Raw genomic sequence first — 17,882 nt, 5'->3', positions numbered from 1 at the left:
TCCAAATATGGCCTTAAAGAAAGATTCCAGAACTCCATTCTAGAGCTATAACTTATTTATTCCAAGTGCTGATGAGAAAGGGACTCCAGATTATGGTTTCTAAAATAGTAATGGAACAAGGGAGACACACAGGACCTGCACCTTGGTTAATGAAGATGGATTCCACCTCCTTCCACACGTGTTAATTAACAGCTGTTACACACGCTACTAACAAATGATATCAATTAAAAATGAAAACAAATTGCAATAAATGTACAGCATTCAAGGCTGGCAGAGGTCAACCTTCCAAACAGGCATAAATCATCTCTCTGTGGCAGTAAGTGAACAATCAATTCACTGCTTGACCTCCTACATTCAAACACTCCGAGTGCTCCTCCTCCTCCTCGTGAAGAGGGTGATTGTTCCTGGTGAAGGCCACATTTCAGGGCTCAAAGGAAGGTGAGTGGAGGGGAGGGATGGGAAGCTTATTTTGCAAGGAATAAAGGGATATTGTTGGCAAAACAACGTTTGCAAGGTCAGTTATTTGGAGCAGTCATTGCACACACAACAGCAGCAATGCAGGCAAAAAATCAGAGCCATTTTCCTTCTGTGGCAGCTTCTGCACAAGCACCAGGTCCTGAGCCACTCTGAACATCCCTTATAAGGTTTATTTTATAGGTTTAACCTATAAAATATAGGTTATTTTATTTTATTTTTAATTTAATTTTATTTTATTTTACTTCATTTCATTTCATTTCCTAGGAATGTCACACAAACTCACCGTGCCTGCTGATGAATCGGATGCAGCTCTCCACCACCAGGGGAATGGCCTGGGAGGAATCCTGCCCAGAGAGGAATTCCAGCAAGAGCAGGCAGAATGTAGAGTGAAGAGGAAAAAAAATAAAAGAATAAAAAAATGAGAAAGGTTTGGCTCTGCACACCAAGATCACACCTTGCTCTCTTCATTCCAAAACTCCAAAGCAGCAGCCCAAGACTGTGTGAACTGGAATTCCCAAACTTTAACCTTACAGTATCAACAAGAGATACTTTGGGTCCTCCCTATCTCAAAGAAACACATTTTAGCTCACTTGGGTACCAAAAAGCAACAGATTATCCCCAAGGCCAGGGACACAAAGCCTGGCTTTATAAGTCTTTATTGCAGGAAGGCACAACAAGAGAGCAGTTACAGGTTTAACAGGGAAAATCCAGATTTAACAGGGAAAATCCAGGTTTAACAGGGAAAATCCAGGTTTAACAGGGAAAATCCAGGGGAAATAAAGGGAATGGAGACAAAGAAACCACAGCGTGGATCCCATAAACCACGACTGTCCCAACAGCTCGAGGCTGTCTGGGATTTTGATTCCAGGTCTCTCAAAACACAGAGTAAAAGCAATTTTAGATTTTGTCATGGAAAATGAGCGAGCTTCTGGATCCAGGTTTGAGGGATTTCCCCGACAAGACTCAAAAAGTCCATGGAAGACAGGGAGGGACAGACACAAATCTGTTCTCCACCTCTCCTCCTCTTTCCACACCACATCCCTGCCTCGTTACTGGGGGAGATGTTAATTACCTGCTTCCTTACGGTGGAGCTGCGCCGGCCGCTGCTCCGGGGGTGCAGGAGGGAAAAAGAGAAGAGAACAATCAGGATAATCCTCCACCACCAGCAGCCCATCCCTCCAGTGCTGCCAGCCACGCGCTGGAGCAGGGAAGGAGCCAGACATCCCAGTCAATCATCATGCCAGAGCCTGCTTCCATTTCTGGGAGCCCAGAAAGATTGGAAGTGACTTTCCATCACCCAGAGCCTGCACGAGGCACAAGGGAGCCCTGGCAGAAGATCACCCCTGACATTTTAATTCCGACCAGAAGGAATCCTGGGATCCAGGGCTGCTTGCTGGAGATGAAGTTTGATATAAATTGCGCAGGGGAGAGCAGGTGGGAGCAGGCTGGTTCCCCCTGCGCTGTTCACAGCTGCCACTGCGGAGTCTTTATGGTGGTTTTGATAAGATTTCAAATAAATAAATAACACAACCCCCCTGGAACAGCAGCCAGGCTAAGCCTTGTCTGTCTGCTCTCATTTGCTGATGGTGGTAGACATTAATGGCAGAAAAATAGGAAAAAGGCCCTGATCTGGCAGGGTTTTCCCCTCAAAATTTATTACTGGGGTTTAAAATTCCTTTAGTTTCTTGTAAAAATGAAGCAAGGGAGATAATAGCAGAGAGGCCCTAATGTATCATTCCAGCCAATTCCCTGCCAGGGCAGATGGCTGCTGAATTATAAATAAGGGGATTAGAAGTGTGATTTTTTTAAAAGCCTGTACAATGTGTTAATTTGGGAGGAAATTCCTTTTGTAAAAAAATCAAAAGCACAGAATGGAAAATAAAAAAATAATAAAAAAAAATCCAATTCCACGGGCTGTCACAGACAATGAGGTGGGTTTTAAACTGTTAGCAGGCATGATTCTTTGATATTTAAAATTGTTTCATGACGAATAATATTTTATTATTACAGATGTCAGGGTCTAATTAGGACCTGTCAGTTTTGCTTTGCTGTGAGGAATGGGAACAGCAGTAATGAGTCCACGCTGGTGGTAATCACCTTCCTTTTGTTAACGAGGCAGGATGATGCACAGCCCCTGGCCCAGCCTGGGTGCCCAGCAGAGCCCCCTGAATCCATCACTTTGGAGATGGGGAGTTGTTCTGTTTCACTAAAGCCCCACCAGAAGCTTAGTGCTGGTTCTGGGATTGGTCCTAATTAAATTCAAAGGTTTTTTTTCTCCGTGCCCTCCCTGCTGCTGGAATCCAGGCACAGCACAGCAGCACTAGGATCAAGAATTTCCCAATTTATGGTCCCCATCCCTGGGGATAAGCCCTGCACAGGCCCTGGGCCCACCTCTCTCCCAGGACCAGGGATTTGCTTATAAAAACCTAAATCTGGAGAGTATTTCTCTGGGTGACAGCACCAAATGAACAAATTTCTCTCACTTCTCCATCCTGCTCCTGATCTTTAAATACACCAGGGCAAGAAAAGGAATTTGTTAATATTAATTAATTATATGAATTATTATATTATATCTAATATTTATTATGATCAAATTTATTAGAGATTTAATAAATAGAAACAAATTTTTATATATATATATAAGTTTAATTTATAATAAATTAATACATTTAATTAAATGTATTTAATTCCTGCCCCATCTCTAGAAGTGTTCCAGGCCAGGATATATATATATAAGTTTAATTTATAATAAATTAATACATTTAATTAAATGTATTAAATTCCTGCCCCATCTCTAGAAGTGTTCCAGGCCAGGCTGGAGGGGATTTGGAGCAGCCTGGCACAGTGGAAGGTGGCACTGGATGAGCTTTCATGTCCCTTCCCACCCAAACCACTCCATGATTCCATTCTGTGACTCTAAATCAGTGTATTTTTCTAACAGACACATATCCTGGGCTGGTAACTGATCTGGAATGACCAAGTTGCATCAGATTTTCCTTGAAAACACAATTCCCTGAGCCACACCTACCTGGCCAGGGCGCAGTCCGTCCGCTGACCTGGGGAGGAGACAGAGAAATCCAGCGTGAGGAGGGAGGAATGGGAAAATGCTTTCAGTATTTCTGTATAGAGAATTTTGGAAGGAGATGGAGGAAAGCAGAGGAGAGAGGAGGGGAAGCTCCAAGGACAGCACCAAACCCATCCCTGACAGCTCAGCTCCACCAAATCCCACCAGGAACCAGCTCAGGCTGTCCAAGCACTCCTCTCTCTGTGAATTCTTGTTTTTAAATAGAATTTACCTCCCTGAGCATTCTAATTGTTGACTTCTGCCAAAAAACTGGGCTTGTCAGTCCCTCCCTCCCTCTTTCTTCCCAGGGGAACTGGTGGGGCAAGAGATTCTACTTCACACAGCCCCTCAGGAAGAGTGCAAACATTCCCAGATTTGTCAGCCCACAGCCTGAACGTGCTGGCACCCAAGCTATTTTGAGAGACAGACGTTCAGTGGTGTTTTTTATAAACATATTTATCAAAACACTCCATTAACTTGTGCTGAGTTTTCGAGGAAGCAGCAGCCAAGCCAGGCACTTGCTAATTCAGCATCACCTAAAAACATCACAACAGAAGAGGCAGGAGAAAGGAGGATGTGCTGCTGGGAGTGGGACAGGCCCATGTTTTTGGTGGAAAAAAAAACAAACCAAAAACAGTGAAACCACACTGATTCCCAGCAGCTGAAAATCCACCTTCCCTCCTGCTGCCTTCCTGCTCCTGGGGAGATGGAAGGAGGAGTGAGGGAAGCAGCTAATTGCTGATGGCTGACAATTAGTCGAGCACATCTTGATAGCCACTTTTGCTCTCCCCACGTAAAGCCAAAACAGTGCATAATTTACATGAAAATGTTATTCTGCAGCAGAATTTCCAGCCATCTGTCCCGTTTTCATCATGGAATATTCACACAGAGAAATTACACGGCTGTGGCAGCATCAAGGGGCTCCTGCATTAGGGTGACAAATGGGGACAGGAGGCAGGGACATAATTACTTGCAGAGAGGAGGACTTGCTGCTACTTTTATTACTGGAACTTGTCATCTTCAGATTAAGGCAATTTGCACCACGACTAAAAAATGTCACCTGAGGATGGGGCAGGGAGGAGAATAAAAAATAACAACCCCTGAACCTCCCAGGCACTGAAGACACACAGCTGGAGGCACATTTTCCTGCAAAGCTCCTAACTGTGCTCTGGGGACGTGTGGAGGGAGTTTTATTTGCCCATTTCCCAATTAAGTGGCATTTTATGGATAAATCTAGGCATGGTCCCCAGTTTGTACCATTAACCTGTTCCTGTGGGTTGGGAAATGGGATGTTCCTCCCCTTCCCAGCTCCTTCTGATCTCACAGATGACAGGAGGAGTTTGTTTGGGGCTCACCCTGACACTCACCGGGTCCCTTCCCAGAGCCACTAACAAAGTTCTGGTTTGCAAAAAGCAAATGAAGAAAACAGAAGCAGCCTTTAAATCCACCCAGCAATACAGAAATCACATTTAATTTCCTCTCCTTTCCCCGCTAGCACAGCTTGAGCTGGGTTGAGGGGGCAGGCAGGTTAAGAGGAAACAGGGCTGGAATGCAGAGGTCAGCCATGACCCAGGAATGTCACCAGCCACAGGGGCAGCTCGCCTGCCACTCACAGATATTCAGAGGCACAAGAAAAATGCCCTGAGTTCACAAAACTTTGCCTTCAGCCACCCTTTCTGAAGAGATGAGCAACTTCAACCAACCCAACCCACACCGAGGCACATCCTCCCCTCGTCTCTGATAAACACAAAACTCTTAATTACTGCAGCATGAAGTATTTCAGTTTGACAGTGCATTTTCAAACTGAAAACAAAGCACTTCAAAGCCCTCATGCTGGCTGAGTTTTCACCCAGCAGATTTGCACACCACGAGCTGTGGGGAGCTCAGCTCAGCCCTGCTCCAGACACAACCCAGGACTGAGCTCAGCCAGTTTCTGACCTGACATTTAGACTGTTCAAACCTTCTCCTCTGCAAATACAAGGCAGGCAGGTTTCTATGGAAACTTGGATGCATAGTTGAAGTGTTTTTGGCCAACAGGATTTGCCCATACCATGAAGGGAAAGAAATCTGCCTTTGTTCTGACTTGAACAGCAAATGAATATTCAGCTCTGGCTGCTGCCCCCTGACTGATGCCCTCTGGACAGGCAACATATTTCACATGCTCTGAAATTTGTTTGTGCTTCTCCTAATAAAAGCCTGGGCTCAACACTGGGTTGAACCCACAGAGGTGAGGAGCAGCCAGCCTGGCACACAAACGAAGGCCAATAATTCTGAACTGATGAGTAAATCCCCAGGTTTGGCCCAAGAGAGATCATGAAGAGCTCCCCAGGATGGGTGTGAAGGAGGAGCAGCACACGAATCAGTGATGCACAGCAGTGCCTCATTAAGCATTTTGGTGCTCACCATTCATCTCCCTCATGCAGATCAGAGGAATTAATTCATAAAACACCAGCATGGCCACTGCATCACTAATGCAGGGCTGCCACCCTCAGCTGAGGAACTCAGCAAATGCCCCAGCCTGGCTGGGAGCTCTGCTGGGGACAGAGATTAATTAATTAATTACCCTGAATACACTCACTTTCTCCCAGGGTCTTCTGCAGGAGGTCATGCTTGGCCTGGAGCTTTGTGATCAGGTTCCTGCCTTCCAGGTACTCCTTCATTTTCTGTGGAAAAAACAGCATGGTGAGGGGACACTTCATCTCTCTGATCAAGTCGTGGGGTTGCTGGATTGTGAACACGAGGGCAGAGTGACACTGATACAGAGTGACACTGAATTCAGTGTGACACTGAATTTACAGAGTGACACTGAATTTACAGTGACACTGAATTTACAGAGCGACACTGAATTCAGTGTGACACTGAATTTACAGAGTGACACTGAATTCAGTGTGACACTGAATTTACAGAGTGACACTGAATTCAGTGTGACACTGAATTTACAGAGTGACACTGAATTCAGTGTGACACTGAATTTACAGTTATAGAATGACACTGACTTTACAGTGACACTGAATTCAGTGTGACACTGAATTTACAGAGTGACACTGAATTTACAGAGTGACACTGAATTCAGTGTGACACTGAATTTACAGTTATAGAATGACACTGAATTTACAGAGTGACACTGAATTCAGTGTGACACTGAATTTACAGAGTGACACTGAATTTACAGTGACACTGAATTTACAGTTATAGAATGACACTGAATTTACAGTGACACTGAATTCAGTGTGACACTGAATTTACAGAGTGACACTGAATTTACAGAGTGACACTGAATTCAGTGTGACACTGAATTTACAGAGTGACACTGAATTTATAGAGTGACACTGAATTCAGTGTGACACTGAATTTACAGAGTGACACTGAATTCAGTGTGACACTGAATTTACAGAGTGACATTGAATTCAGTGTGACACTGAATTTACAGTTATAGAATGACACTGAATTTACAGTGACACTGAATTTACAGAGTGACACTGAATTCAGTGTGACACTGAATTTACAGTGACACTGAATTCAGTGTGACACTGAATTTACAGTTATAGAATGACACTGAATTTACAGAGTGACACTGAATTCAGTGTGACACTGAATTTACAGAGTGACACTGAATTCAGTGTGACACTGAATTTACAGTTATAGAATGACACTGAATTTACAGTGACACTGAATTTACAGTTATAGAATGACACTGAATTTACAGAGTGACACTGAATTTAGAGTGACACTGAATTTACAGTGACACTGAATTTACAGAGTGACACTGAATTTAGTTATAGAATGACACTGAATTTACAGTGACACTGAATTTGCAGTTATAGAATGACACTGAATTTGCAGTTGCAGAGTGACAGTGAATTTACAGAGTGACACTGAATTTAGTGTGACAATAACTCTGAAATTCATGGTTAAAGCACAAAGTCCTGGCTTAAGTATCTGGGCAAGTCTAAAGCTCAGGCCACTCCTATTTTGAGCCCAGCCAAGCTTGGATCAGTGATCTCAGAGGCCTTGTCCAACCTTAACAATTCTGAAATTCTGCGAATTCTCCATCTGCAGGGCAATTTCCATTGTTCCACTGTGGGATCAGCTGAATGTCTGGCATCTTTGGAGCCATCAGAGGAGCTGTCATCCATCCCTGGGCAGGCAGGGCGGGATGCACTCAATGAGCAATCTGTTTTAACCAGCTAAAAGGCTGCTACTGTGCTTATTTCTCTCACTTAACCTCTCTCACCCCACTTTACTTGTCAAACCCTGCCTGCTGGAAGATCCACAGGGCTGCACAGGACAAAACAAATAAAGATATTATTGGAGTTCAGATTTACTCTGGCAGTGGAATATTGTACAGCCACGCAGGAGTTTTCCCACTGCTCCCTGACTTTCCACAGCTTTGCAAATGCTGGGTTTTTTGGGGGTTTTTTGGGGTTTTTTTTAGTTCTTTCATCTCTTATCTTGCAGCTCAGAGCAGTTTTATTTATCTTCACTGTAAAATACTCTGCTGTACAGGGGCTGTCCACATTATAAATGGGACATGCTTCATTCAAAACCACAAACTCTGCAAATATCACAGAGCACTCTTTGGAGTCCTGAGAGATCTTAAAAATTCAGCCAGCAGGATGAGCACAGAGAGAGGATTCCTATCTAGTAATGAAATGTTCTTGTTATAATCAGATGGTTTAGGTGGGAAGGGACCCCAAAGCTCATCCAGTTCCATGGGCAGGGACATTTTTCACCATCCCAGGGTGCTCCAAGCCTTATCCAGCCTGGCCTTGGGCACTTCCAGCTTTCCCCAGTTCAATCCACTTCCCTTCAGGGCTGATCTGCACCGTAAGACTAAAAATCCTTGAGGTTAAAAATGGATATTTTTAACAACAGGAGAGCCTGGACCCTGCTTGGCCTTTGCAGGAGCAATTCTGTGCAGGATGGAAAGAGTCAAGTAGAAATAGATACATAAATAAATAAAGAATTATATATACAGAAATATATAATTATTAATAATACATATTAATAACAATAAAATAGAACATTTATATTGTATTTATATACAATATACTATATATAATATAGTATATTTATGTTATATTTATATTAAAATATATTAATATAATACACTAATATAATATATAAAGAAATATACACACTAAGGCAGTAGTGAGGGTGAGGGAAAACCTTCCAGGAACTAACAAAGCTTCCCCTGAGGGCTCCCCAGCCCTGGTGTGCACTGACACAACAAACAAAAATGGCTTTAATTAACTGCCAAAATCCTGTGTTTTATGTCCCCTCGCTTGACAACATTGAAAGAAACATTTCACAAGAATTAAGTCCCTTTGGAAAGTCTCAGCATTTCCTGCTTCCTTTATTAATACTTCTTTTTTTGTTGATGTTTTGGAAGAAAACAGGAAGCACCCTCGAAAAATGAATTACTTTTTTTGGGGGGGGGAATTTCCCTGTAGAATTTGTTTGCCAAGGCCTAACTATATTTTTGCTCAATCAGTTCAACTTTTGGAGAAGAGAAATATGATGAAAATAAAAAAATAAAACTATAATAAATAATATAACAATACTAATATAATATAAATGATACAAATATAAACTATAATAATATAAACTATATAAAATAATAATAATAATAAAACAAAACTGCAAAAATAACCAGTCTGAAGGGGGGGAGTTGAGGATAAATCTGGTTCTGGGGGGGTCTCAGAGTCACAGGTGAAAGGACAGGAGGGTTGGAAGGCTCAGCTTCAGAAGCTTCAAGATCAGCAGGTCTCCTCTTGGCAGAGTTAAGCCCCACTTTGAAGCAGATCTAAACACTTAAGCCCAGCCTAAGGTGGGTCAGGCAGGGCAGGGCAGAGGCACTCGCTGGGACTTGCAAGGCTCTGGATTTGAGGTCATTAGAAACATCAACAGGTACCAGGGGTTGCTTTAAAGGAGAAAAAGATGTTCCCATCCACTGCAGAATCTCTTTTTTTTTAAACTATTTCCTCATGCCTAACATTCTGTTCCCTGCCTGTTGCAAGCACGCTGATGAAAAAAAAAATTAATTTCAAAATAAAGCTCCAGGCTTTTCTCAGTGACTTACAAAGATCTATTAGCCCTGGATTTTTGGTGTAATAAAAACAGACAAAGGAAAAAAAAAATCATCAAACTACAGGAGAACTCCTGAGGATTTCCTTTGGGGCAGAGCACAGCTGGAGCTGGGCTAAGTGCAGCCAGAACAAAGCAGCAGAAACGTCTCTGAGTCCCCTCATTGGTGCAGGGTGACAGTCCAGAGCTGAAGATCAGCTGGCAGTCAGAGCCAGGAGCATTTTGCACCTACAAATCCCAGCAAGTCTGGCATCTCTGAGCCCAAATCCTGCAGGATGCTCCCAGGCAGAACCAGCTGCACAAGGGATGAAGCAGACCCCAAGCAGACCTCCCTGTTTGGGACAAAAAAAAACCATTTCTGCCACTGCTCCATGTCCTGATCCATCTCCAGTCAGGAAAACAGTGATTTTCCTCTCTCTCACCCCTCCAAGAATAATTCCAAACCAAGCACTCGAGTGAAGGATGGGGGAACTGGATCCACTTCCCACAAGATCCGCACCACCAGGACCCCCAGAGCTGCAGGACTCAGGAGCAGCAGGATTTTATCCCCCACTTTCCCATGTCTCAAGGCCTTGGCAAAAATAAACCCCCATTAATCCTAAAGCACTTCACCCAAGCAGCATTGCTCTGGTTCCTCCTCTTTCCAGAGATAAAAACCCAACATTCTGCCTAAGAAGTCAAATTACGCCGGTTTAGAGGTGAAAGAATGAAACCATTCCCCCCGTTCCCAGTGCCCAGGTGGGGCTGGTGCCAGCTGTGCCCTGCTGGGCAGCTGTGCCAGGATCCCTGGCTCGGGAAGCAGGGCTGTAACCATGGCAGCAGCAGCACATCCCTGGATTTTGGCTCCCTGAAGTCGCTGCTGCTTCCCTGCCTCAGCCACCTGCAGCAGCTCAGGGCTGGGGCCATCCTCGCCTGCACACTGGGAACTTTAAATTACCCTGAATACAAATTAAATTACCCTGAATTCAAATCTCCCTTCAAGGCCCAACAAGAGATCCATCAGCACTGGGATGTGCTTCCAGTGGAAATACAGATTATTCCAGTCTGGAGACACTCCTTCCACTCCATCACTGCATTTACCCAAGAGCTCTGCCTAGGAATGCAGCACATGGAATTTCCTCCTTGAGTCACATTAATATGGAATATTCTTTAAAATCAGCATTTTTCTTAAAGTTCCTATCCCCCAGCACTCAGCACATCACGAGGTGAAAGGGAATTAAATCTCAATTCTGCACTGCACTTTGTTTTTTATCCCCTACACAAAGCTCTGCCCTCAAGCCTCATTAATACCCATCAGATGGTTTTTATGAGACACTGAAAAAGCTGCTCCTGGGAGATCCAGAGCTGGAAATCCTTATCTAGGCTGTTTATAAGCCTGCTCAATAGCAGATCAATCCAGCATCTGATCAGGCTGCTTAAAGAAGGTCTCTCTCTAACACCACAGCAACAACATGAAACAGAGAAATATCCCATCCAAACTGAGCCCTGGATTCCTCCTTCTCCTGTCTGAACTCAAAATAGCTCTCTCTAGAGAGGAAATGCTCAGAGTTCAATTAAAAATCACTTTTCTAGTTCCATAACCCTGGGCAGGGTGGTCAATCCTGTCGTAATTGAAGCAGCTCCTCCACCCACTTCTCTCAATAGCCAGATTCACCTTCAGTGGAGGATTCTGGATTTTTCTAAGTCAAGGCCTAATGATCCATCCTGCCAAGTTAGGGCCATTTGCACGGAAAATTCAGATTTTTAACAAGCAACACCATTCTGGGAAGAAGAAGGTGAAGGATGCCCAAAGGAATGACAAATTAAGCAGGGTAAGATCCATTATTTTCATCTGTTACTCTGAAATATTTTGAAACTGGAAACAAATTCAATGGTTTAACATAAATCTGATGTAGGAAAAAGACACCCTGTCTGGCAAGAAATTCAATAGCAAAAGGCTTTTAGCATCTTGTAAAAAACACTGACTCAATGAAAAGCTTCTGCAGGCTGAAATTGTAAGATGATAACAAAAAATGAAAGAGCTAAACATTCTTTTAGTGTGCACTAGTTTTGAAATTTCATGTTTACAAGCTATTAAGTTCTTTCTCAGAAAATTCCTTTTCAGATGCAGAAGAAATCAAATTTGACAGGATTTACCCACAGACTACGTTTGAATCAATAGAGATATCCCAAAATATTTCCAGAGAATTGGGAGCACACATTTCTAAACCCCAACATGCTTCCTCTGCTTGCCCAAAATCAGTGAGAGAAGCGTTTTTTGTCGGACAAGAGCATCACTTTGCACTCTGCTGTGAGGATAATTCTGAGTAGATCACATTGAAAATTACAGAATCATGGAATGGGCTGGGTTGGGAAGGATCCTAAAGATCATCCAGGGGATGGGCAGGGTATCCCAGGCTCCTCTCCTGGCCTTGGACACTTCCAGGGATGGGGCAGCCACAGCTGTACCAGGGCCTCACCACCCTCACAGGGGAGAATTTCCCAAAAGAGAAAAGAAAAAAGCCTCTTAAATCCCTACAAATCAGCCCCTTACTGTGAAGTAGAACTGCTCAGTCTCCTGCTGGTTTGCCCTTCTCTTGGCAATGCTGGGTTTGCTCATGAACGTTTCCGACACCGTGGATTTCACAGACTCCATGGAGTTGCTGTACTGGAAGCAGTCAGAGACATCAAAATCCTCTATGGTGACAATGTCCTGGATTGTCTGCAGCGTGGCCTCCATCGTCTTCTTAACCTGCCCAGCAAGAAGGAGAGAACTCAAAACCTCAAGGTTTTATGCTGTGAGTAAACAACAGAGGCAGTGAAGTCCCCTGGGGCACTTTGCTAATAAACAGATATTACTGGTTTCACACCCTGGGTGCTGTAATTAATTTTGGCTCGTTAACAGCACAGCACAGAGCTGGCAGCACCCTGAACCTGCCAGGACTCCGTGCCAGGATCTCAGTTGTGATCTCAGGGGCTGGGATCAGGAGGAGATGGAAAGAAATTTAACCTCAAAGCAAAGAAAGCTGGAACCAAGATTCTCTAATTGTCTTCTGTGACTGCATCTACTGGGCATCAGATGTTAATTATAAACAGGACTCTGCTGCACTGTGCATTTTTACTGCAGGCAAGAATCAACTTTCTAGACATAAAAGGGGTTGCAAATCTTGCCCCAAAGTTCCTGAACACAGAGGTGCAGAGATCAGATCCCCATTCCTGCCATCTTCTTCTCATCTTGGATAGCCACTTAAACAAAAATCATTTTAAATCAGGTTATGCAAACTCACTTCAAAACATTAAATTCCTCCTTTTCCCTTTGCTATCCAAATTCAACTTTGGCAACACAGCCAGTCTTATCAAGGTAAGGATGGGAAGAGAGATTTGGGGGGGGTATTTTAAAGGATACACCCAACTTTCCTGTGAGATCCCACTACAATTAATGCACAAGATGCTTTGGCCTTGAATTTTACCACAAGTGTTAATACAAAAGGATCACAACAACCAGATTCTTCCATAATCAGTGCCCAATAACCACTGGAAGTGGCTAAGAGGGGTTGCCAAGTTTTGGTTGTTAACTGACCTCTTCATTTTCAATCTTCAGCGTGGACAACCGGGACTGCAGCTGCTGACACCTCTGCACCAACTCACTCTGGACTGGCTGCTGGGCACAGAGCTGAGACTCCTGCAGGAGAAACAGCACAGCAGAACATTGCAATCACTCGTTTATTTATCAAACACAAACATTCTCTGAAGTGCTGAACTTTAAAACTGAAGCCAGTTTTAAAATCCAGGTTGAAACCTGGATTTCGATCAGAGGAGAAGGTTCTGCTGCTCCCTCCCTGAGAGGACTAACAGCAAGCAGATGATGGCAACATCAAAGAAGAGCTAGAAAACATCAGCTGCTTTCAGTGATGTCAGCTCAAAGTGTGTTTTGGAAGTCTGGAGATGCTTTATCCCACATATTTGGATAAATCACATCAAAAATCAAGAATTTGGTTCAGTGCTTCAGCCAGGCATGCTGGGGTAGGGGCACAAGGGGCTGGGATTGCTCAGCTGAACCACCTGCACAACACAACAACAGGCACAGGTCACTCTTGAATGAATCCAGGGCAGCTGAAATCAAAAAGCTCAGGTTGGGGACCTGTCACAGGCACCAGAACACCGAGGTTCCCTGAGCTGCTCAGAAAGACTCTCATTCCACAGCATGAGGCAGCTTTTCCCTTTCGTTTTGTTCTGGGTTTTGTGTGGGTTTTCTACAAGAAAACACTGACCTCACTGCCTGAGGCTGTTTCTTCAGAGACAGAATTGAAATTGGGAGTTTTATCCCACCCATGCACACACAGGATGACATATTCTGATTTAATCTGCTGTGTGCAGCACCATTGCAAAGACCATCAGCTGCATTTCTAAACACTCCTCCAGCCTTGAGAAGCAGCAAGATAAATGATTCAGTGAATGGAGCTGTTCCTGAATGAGACTCTGCAGGTAATTCCTTTTCTTCCCACGATCTTACAGCATCAGAAGCACAGAAAAATCCAAGGAAGGTCATTTGCAGTCTGAAGGTTTCACTTAAAACGGGAGAGACAAAGAAGAGCCTGGAGCAGGGGCTGTAATTCCCAGCCCAAAAGAAGAGGCTGCTTGCAAGAGACCATCCTGCAGGCTGTGCTCGGGGGATAATCTGGAAATCCAACCAACTGCCCTGAACTGTCACACTGTGCCTGTGCTCCCATTCAGAAGCAGTTTCAGCTTGTGTGACTTTCAACAGCTCCCAGCTGAGCAGCCACATCTTGATAAACCCATAAAAGAGAGGGGTCTGCCCTGCCAAAAATGAAGAGTCCTCTGACAGCCCCAACTCACAAGGAGGAAGCAAAAAGCAGCATTTGTGCTCTCACTTGCACACTCAGATGCTGCAAAAAACCAGCATTTAGGTTTCTTATACTGGCCCTTCCAACCTTGAATTTCAGAGGCTGTTTTGGGGATTAACCTGTAGCTGAAGGAAACCTAGCAGGTTTCCTACTCACATTTAGGAAACCTAATAGGTCTCCTACTCCTATTTAATATTAAACCTAATTAAGCATTTTCACCTCCAGTGAAGGGCCAAGGATCAGGATCAGCTTGGCTTTAACAGCAGCACTTGCTCCTTTTCACAGAATCTTTGGGGCTGCAAGGGACCTCTGGAGATCATCCAGCTTTGATAGCCAAGAGAGTAAAATTTAGATTATCTCTGCCATGAGCCTCTGCTTAATCTTCACATCATCTCCCACCTCTCAGGCCCAAACGACAGGCAGCCCTGGGAGGAGCTGAGGAGGAGCTCTTTCAGTGTCTCATAAAAACCATCTGATGGGTATTAATGAGGCTTGAGGGCAGAGCTTTGTGTAGGGGATAAAAAACAAAGTGCAGTGCAGAACTGAGATTTAATTCCCTTTCACCTCGTGATGTGCTGAGTGCTGGGGGATAGGAACTTTAAGAAAAACGCTGATTTTAAAGAATATTCCATATTGATGTGACTCAAGGAGGAAATTCCATGTGCTGCATTCCTAGGCAGAGCTCTTGGGTAAATGCAGTGATGGGAATTTAGTGGAAGGAGTGTCTCCAGACTGGAATAATCTGTATTTCCACTGGAAGCACATCCCAGTGCTGATGGATCCCTTGTTGAGCCTTGAAGGGAGATTTGAATTCAGGGTAATTTAATTTGTATTCAGGGTAATTTAAAGTTCCCAGTGTGCCAAACAGGCAGCCCTGGAGGGGGTCAATTATCCAAAACCGAGGGCAGAGCTGCAGGAGGGAGCCACACTGACCATGTCCCCCATGTGTGGCTGGAACTCGAACTTCATGGGGGGGCAGAAGACGTTGTTGTACATCTCCATCAGCCTCTGCTTGTCACTGTTGGCATCCAGGTTCTCCACGGCGTTCTCGATGGCGTCCAGCCCCTCGTGCTTGGACTGCTCCAGGTTCAGCTCGGCCGACAGGAACGTCCTCAGGGCTCTGTTGAGGCTGGCGTGGTAGCCCAGGTCACAGCACTGCTGGAAAAAACACACACAATTCCAGGTGAATGAAGCTCCAGAATGGGAATCTGAACGCTTCCAAAGGGCAGGAGTTGTGTAAATGGGGGATGAGTTGTGGGGTTCTTGTCATCTGCTGGGTGGCAGGGAGGTCCCACGTCTCTCACTCTGTGCACAGAGCACCTCAGCCTGTAACCCCATGCAAATTTTATCACCATGTTTTAATTATGTAGCTTAAATTATAAGCTATAATAGAAGCTTAAATTATTATAACAGTTTGTGGAGTTTTCTTGGAGATTTAGAGACTCATTTTTCATGGAGTACTAGAGACTCATTTCATCCAAAAATCAAGTGGCAAGTTCAACAGCAGGGCAGTGGATTTCCTTAAATTCTAACCTGAATTTTAGGGGCCTTGTTCATATGAAAACACTCCAAAATCCTTAAATAACATCATTCAAAGGGAAAGGAAAGCAAGGCACTGAAGTGCAACGGGAGAGACAAGACACAGGATTTGGATCATCCATAAAGGCCAATCTACACCCAAAAAATTCCATAATTCCAGCAAACTGCTTCATCCCGTGTACTTCAAGGACAGGAGCATGACCTGGCCATGAAAAGAGAGTCATCCAAAACCCAGCAGCCACCAGTTGGGATGATTTCATTGCTGGGCTGAAACAGAAGAGCAAAAAACTTTGAAGCAAGAAGTGGTTATGGTCAAGAATTTCCTGGCTATGGCTGACACTGGGATGATGTCACTGGGAGACAATCAAGCAGCTTCATTTCCACCACGGCTGCAGAGCCAAGTTTTCATGTTTCAGAAGGGGGAAAAAAAGGAGCTTTTCATTAGCATGAGATCAGAACCAGCCTGGATTTTTCAGCCGTCTCATAAAGCGAACAAGAAGGGAGCCCACCTTCCTGGAATTACAAGCAAGATCACATCCACTAGGAGAATATCCAAAAAGGAAAGAAAGAGACCATCTGCTTGATTGCTGTGCTGCTCTGTAAGCAAAATTCACATGAAAACTCCTCCTCGCCCATCATTTGGGTCTCATCACTGTCATTGTTTGCAAACGCAGAGGGGAAAAAGGGGGGGGGGGAAAGAAGGAGGGGTGGGGGGAGAGGGAAGAGAAACTGCTGGACCATTCCCTGCTCCCACAGAATTCCTGCCACCGAGTGCTGGAAGCCTGGCTCTTGTGCCAAACAAGCTGTGGCAGGTGTGAAGCCTTGGAAAAAGAGCTGCAGTTGCTGGTTGGGCTGCAGGCAGAGAATTAAGGGACTTTACATTCAATCAGAAAAGAACAAAACCAGCCAAGCAAAAAAAAAAAAAAAAAAAAAAAGAAAACACACCAACCCAAAAGCAAAACAAAAAGCAAAACAAAAGAGGCTTGATTGAGAATGTGCACGTGTGGAGGCAGCCTTGGATCAAGAGGCACTCACAGCTCCTGCTCACTCTGCAGGGCTGGAAAGATGGGACTGGGCCAAGGACCAGCATCAGACTGAACAGCAGAACTCCCTCCTTTTCACAGAATTTTTGGGGTTGCAATTTTTGGGGTGATCTGGAGATCACCCAGGCCAAGGCAGGGTCACCTGGAGGTTTCCCAGGGACGTGTCCAGGTGGGTTTGGGGTGTCTGCAGAGAGGGAAACTCCAGGACCTCCCTGGGCACCAGTTCTGGGGCTCTGCCACCCTCCTGGACAGAAGCTCTTCCTGATGTTGAGGTGGAAGTTGTTGTGCTGTAGCTCAGGAGTCCTCGTCCTGAACAGAGGCTGGCACCATCCTGACATCCCTTGGGGAGATTGGTATGGACTGATGGGAGATTGGTATGGACTGACGGGATAATTTATGGATTGATGGGGTATTTTATAGATTGATAGGATAATTTATGGATTGATGGGAGACTGGTATGGACTGATGGGATAATTTATGGATTGATGGGGTATTTTATGGATTGATAGGAGATTGGTATGGATTGATAGGATAATTTATGGATTGATGGGATATTTTATGGATTGATAGGATAATTTATGGATTGGGAGACTGGCATGGACTATGGGATATTTTATGGACCGATGAGATATTTTATGGATTGATTGGAGACTGGCATGGATTGATGGGATATTTTATGGATTGACAGGAGATTGGCATGGATTGATGGGAGATTGGTACGGATTGATGGGATATTTTATGGATTGATGGGATATTTTATGGACTGATGGAAGATTGGTACGGATTGATGGAATATTTTATGGATTGATGGGATATTTTATGGACTGA

General features: G+C 44.3%; 1 protein-coding gene across 8 annotated transcripts in view; it reads right to left on the bottom strand.

Moving 5' to 3' along the window:
• The window catches only part of SRGAP2 (SLIT-ROBO Rho GTPase activating protein 2), a 102,080-nt gene that overhangs the window by 21,487 nt on the left and 62,711 nt on the right, over positions 1-17,882 (bottom strand). For 7 of the 8 annotated variants that reach the window (XM_068173151.1, XM_068173158.1, XM_068173159.1 and 4 more), the window contains 7 exons: positions 15,406-15,630; positions 13,188-13,289; positions 12,162-12,359; positions 6,120-6,204; positions 3,506-3,533; positions 1,550-1,580; positions 761-821 (listed from right to left, as the gene is read on the bottom strand). In XM_068173151.1, the coding sequence (XP_068029252.1) occupies positions 761-821; positions 1,550-1,580; positions 3,506-3,533; positions 6,120-6,204; positions 12,162-12,359; positions 13,188-13,289; positions 15,406-15,630 (730 nt within the window). The remainder of the gene's footprint in view (positions 1-760; positions 822-1,549; positions 1,581-3,505; positions 3,534-6,119; positions 6,205-12,161; positions 12,360-13,187; positions 13,290-15,405; positions 15,631-17,882) is intronic. The other variant, XM_068173153.1, reaches the window with a different exon arrangement.

Source organism: Anomalospiza imberbis, chromosome 26 (genome assembly GCF_031753505.1).
Source record: "Anomalospiza imberbis isolate Cuckoo-Finch-1a 21T00152 chromosome 26, ASM3175350v1, whole genome shotgun sequence".
In the NCBI taxonomy this organism is placed as follows: Eukaryota; Metazoa; Chordata; class Aves; order Passeriformes; family Viduidae; genus Anomalospiza; species Anomalospiza imberbis.
The sequence above is the reverse complement of the archived record's forward strand: the minus strand, read 5'-3'. Positions and strand labels throughout refer to the sequence as shown.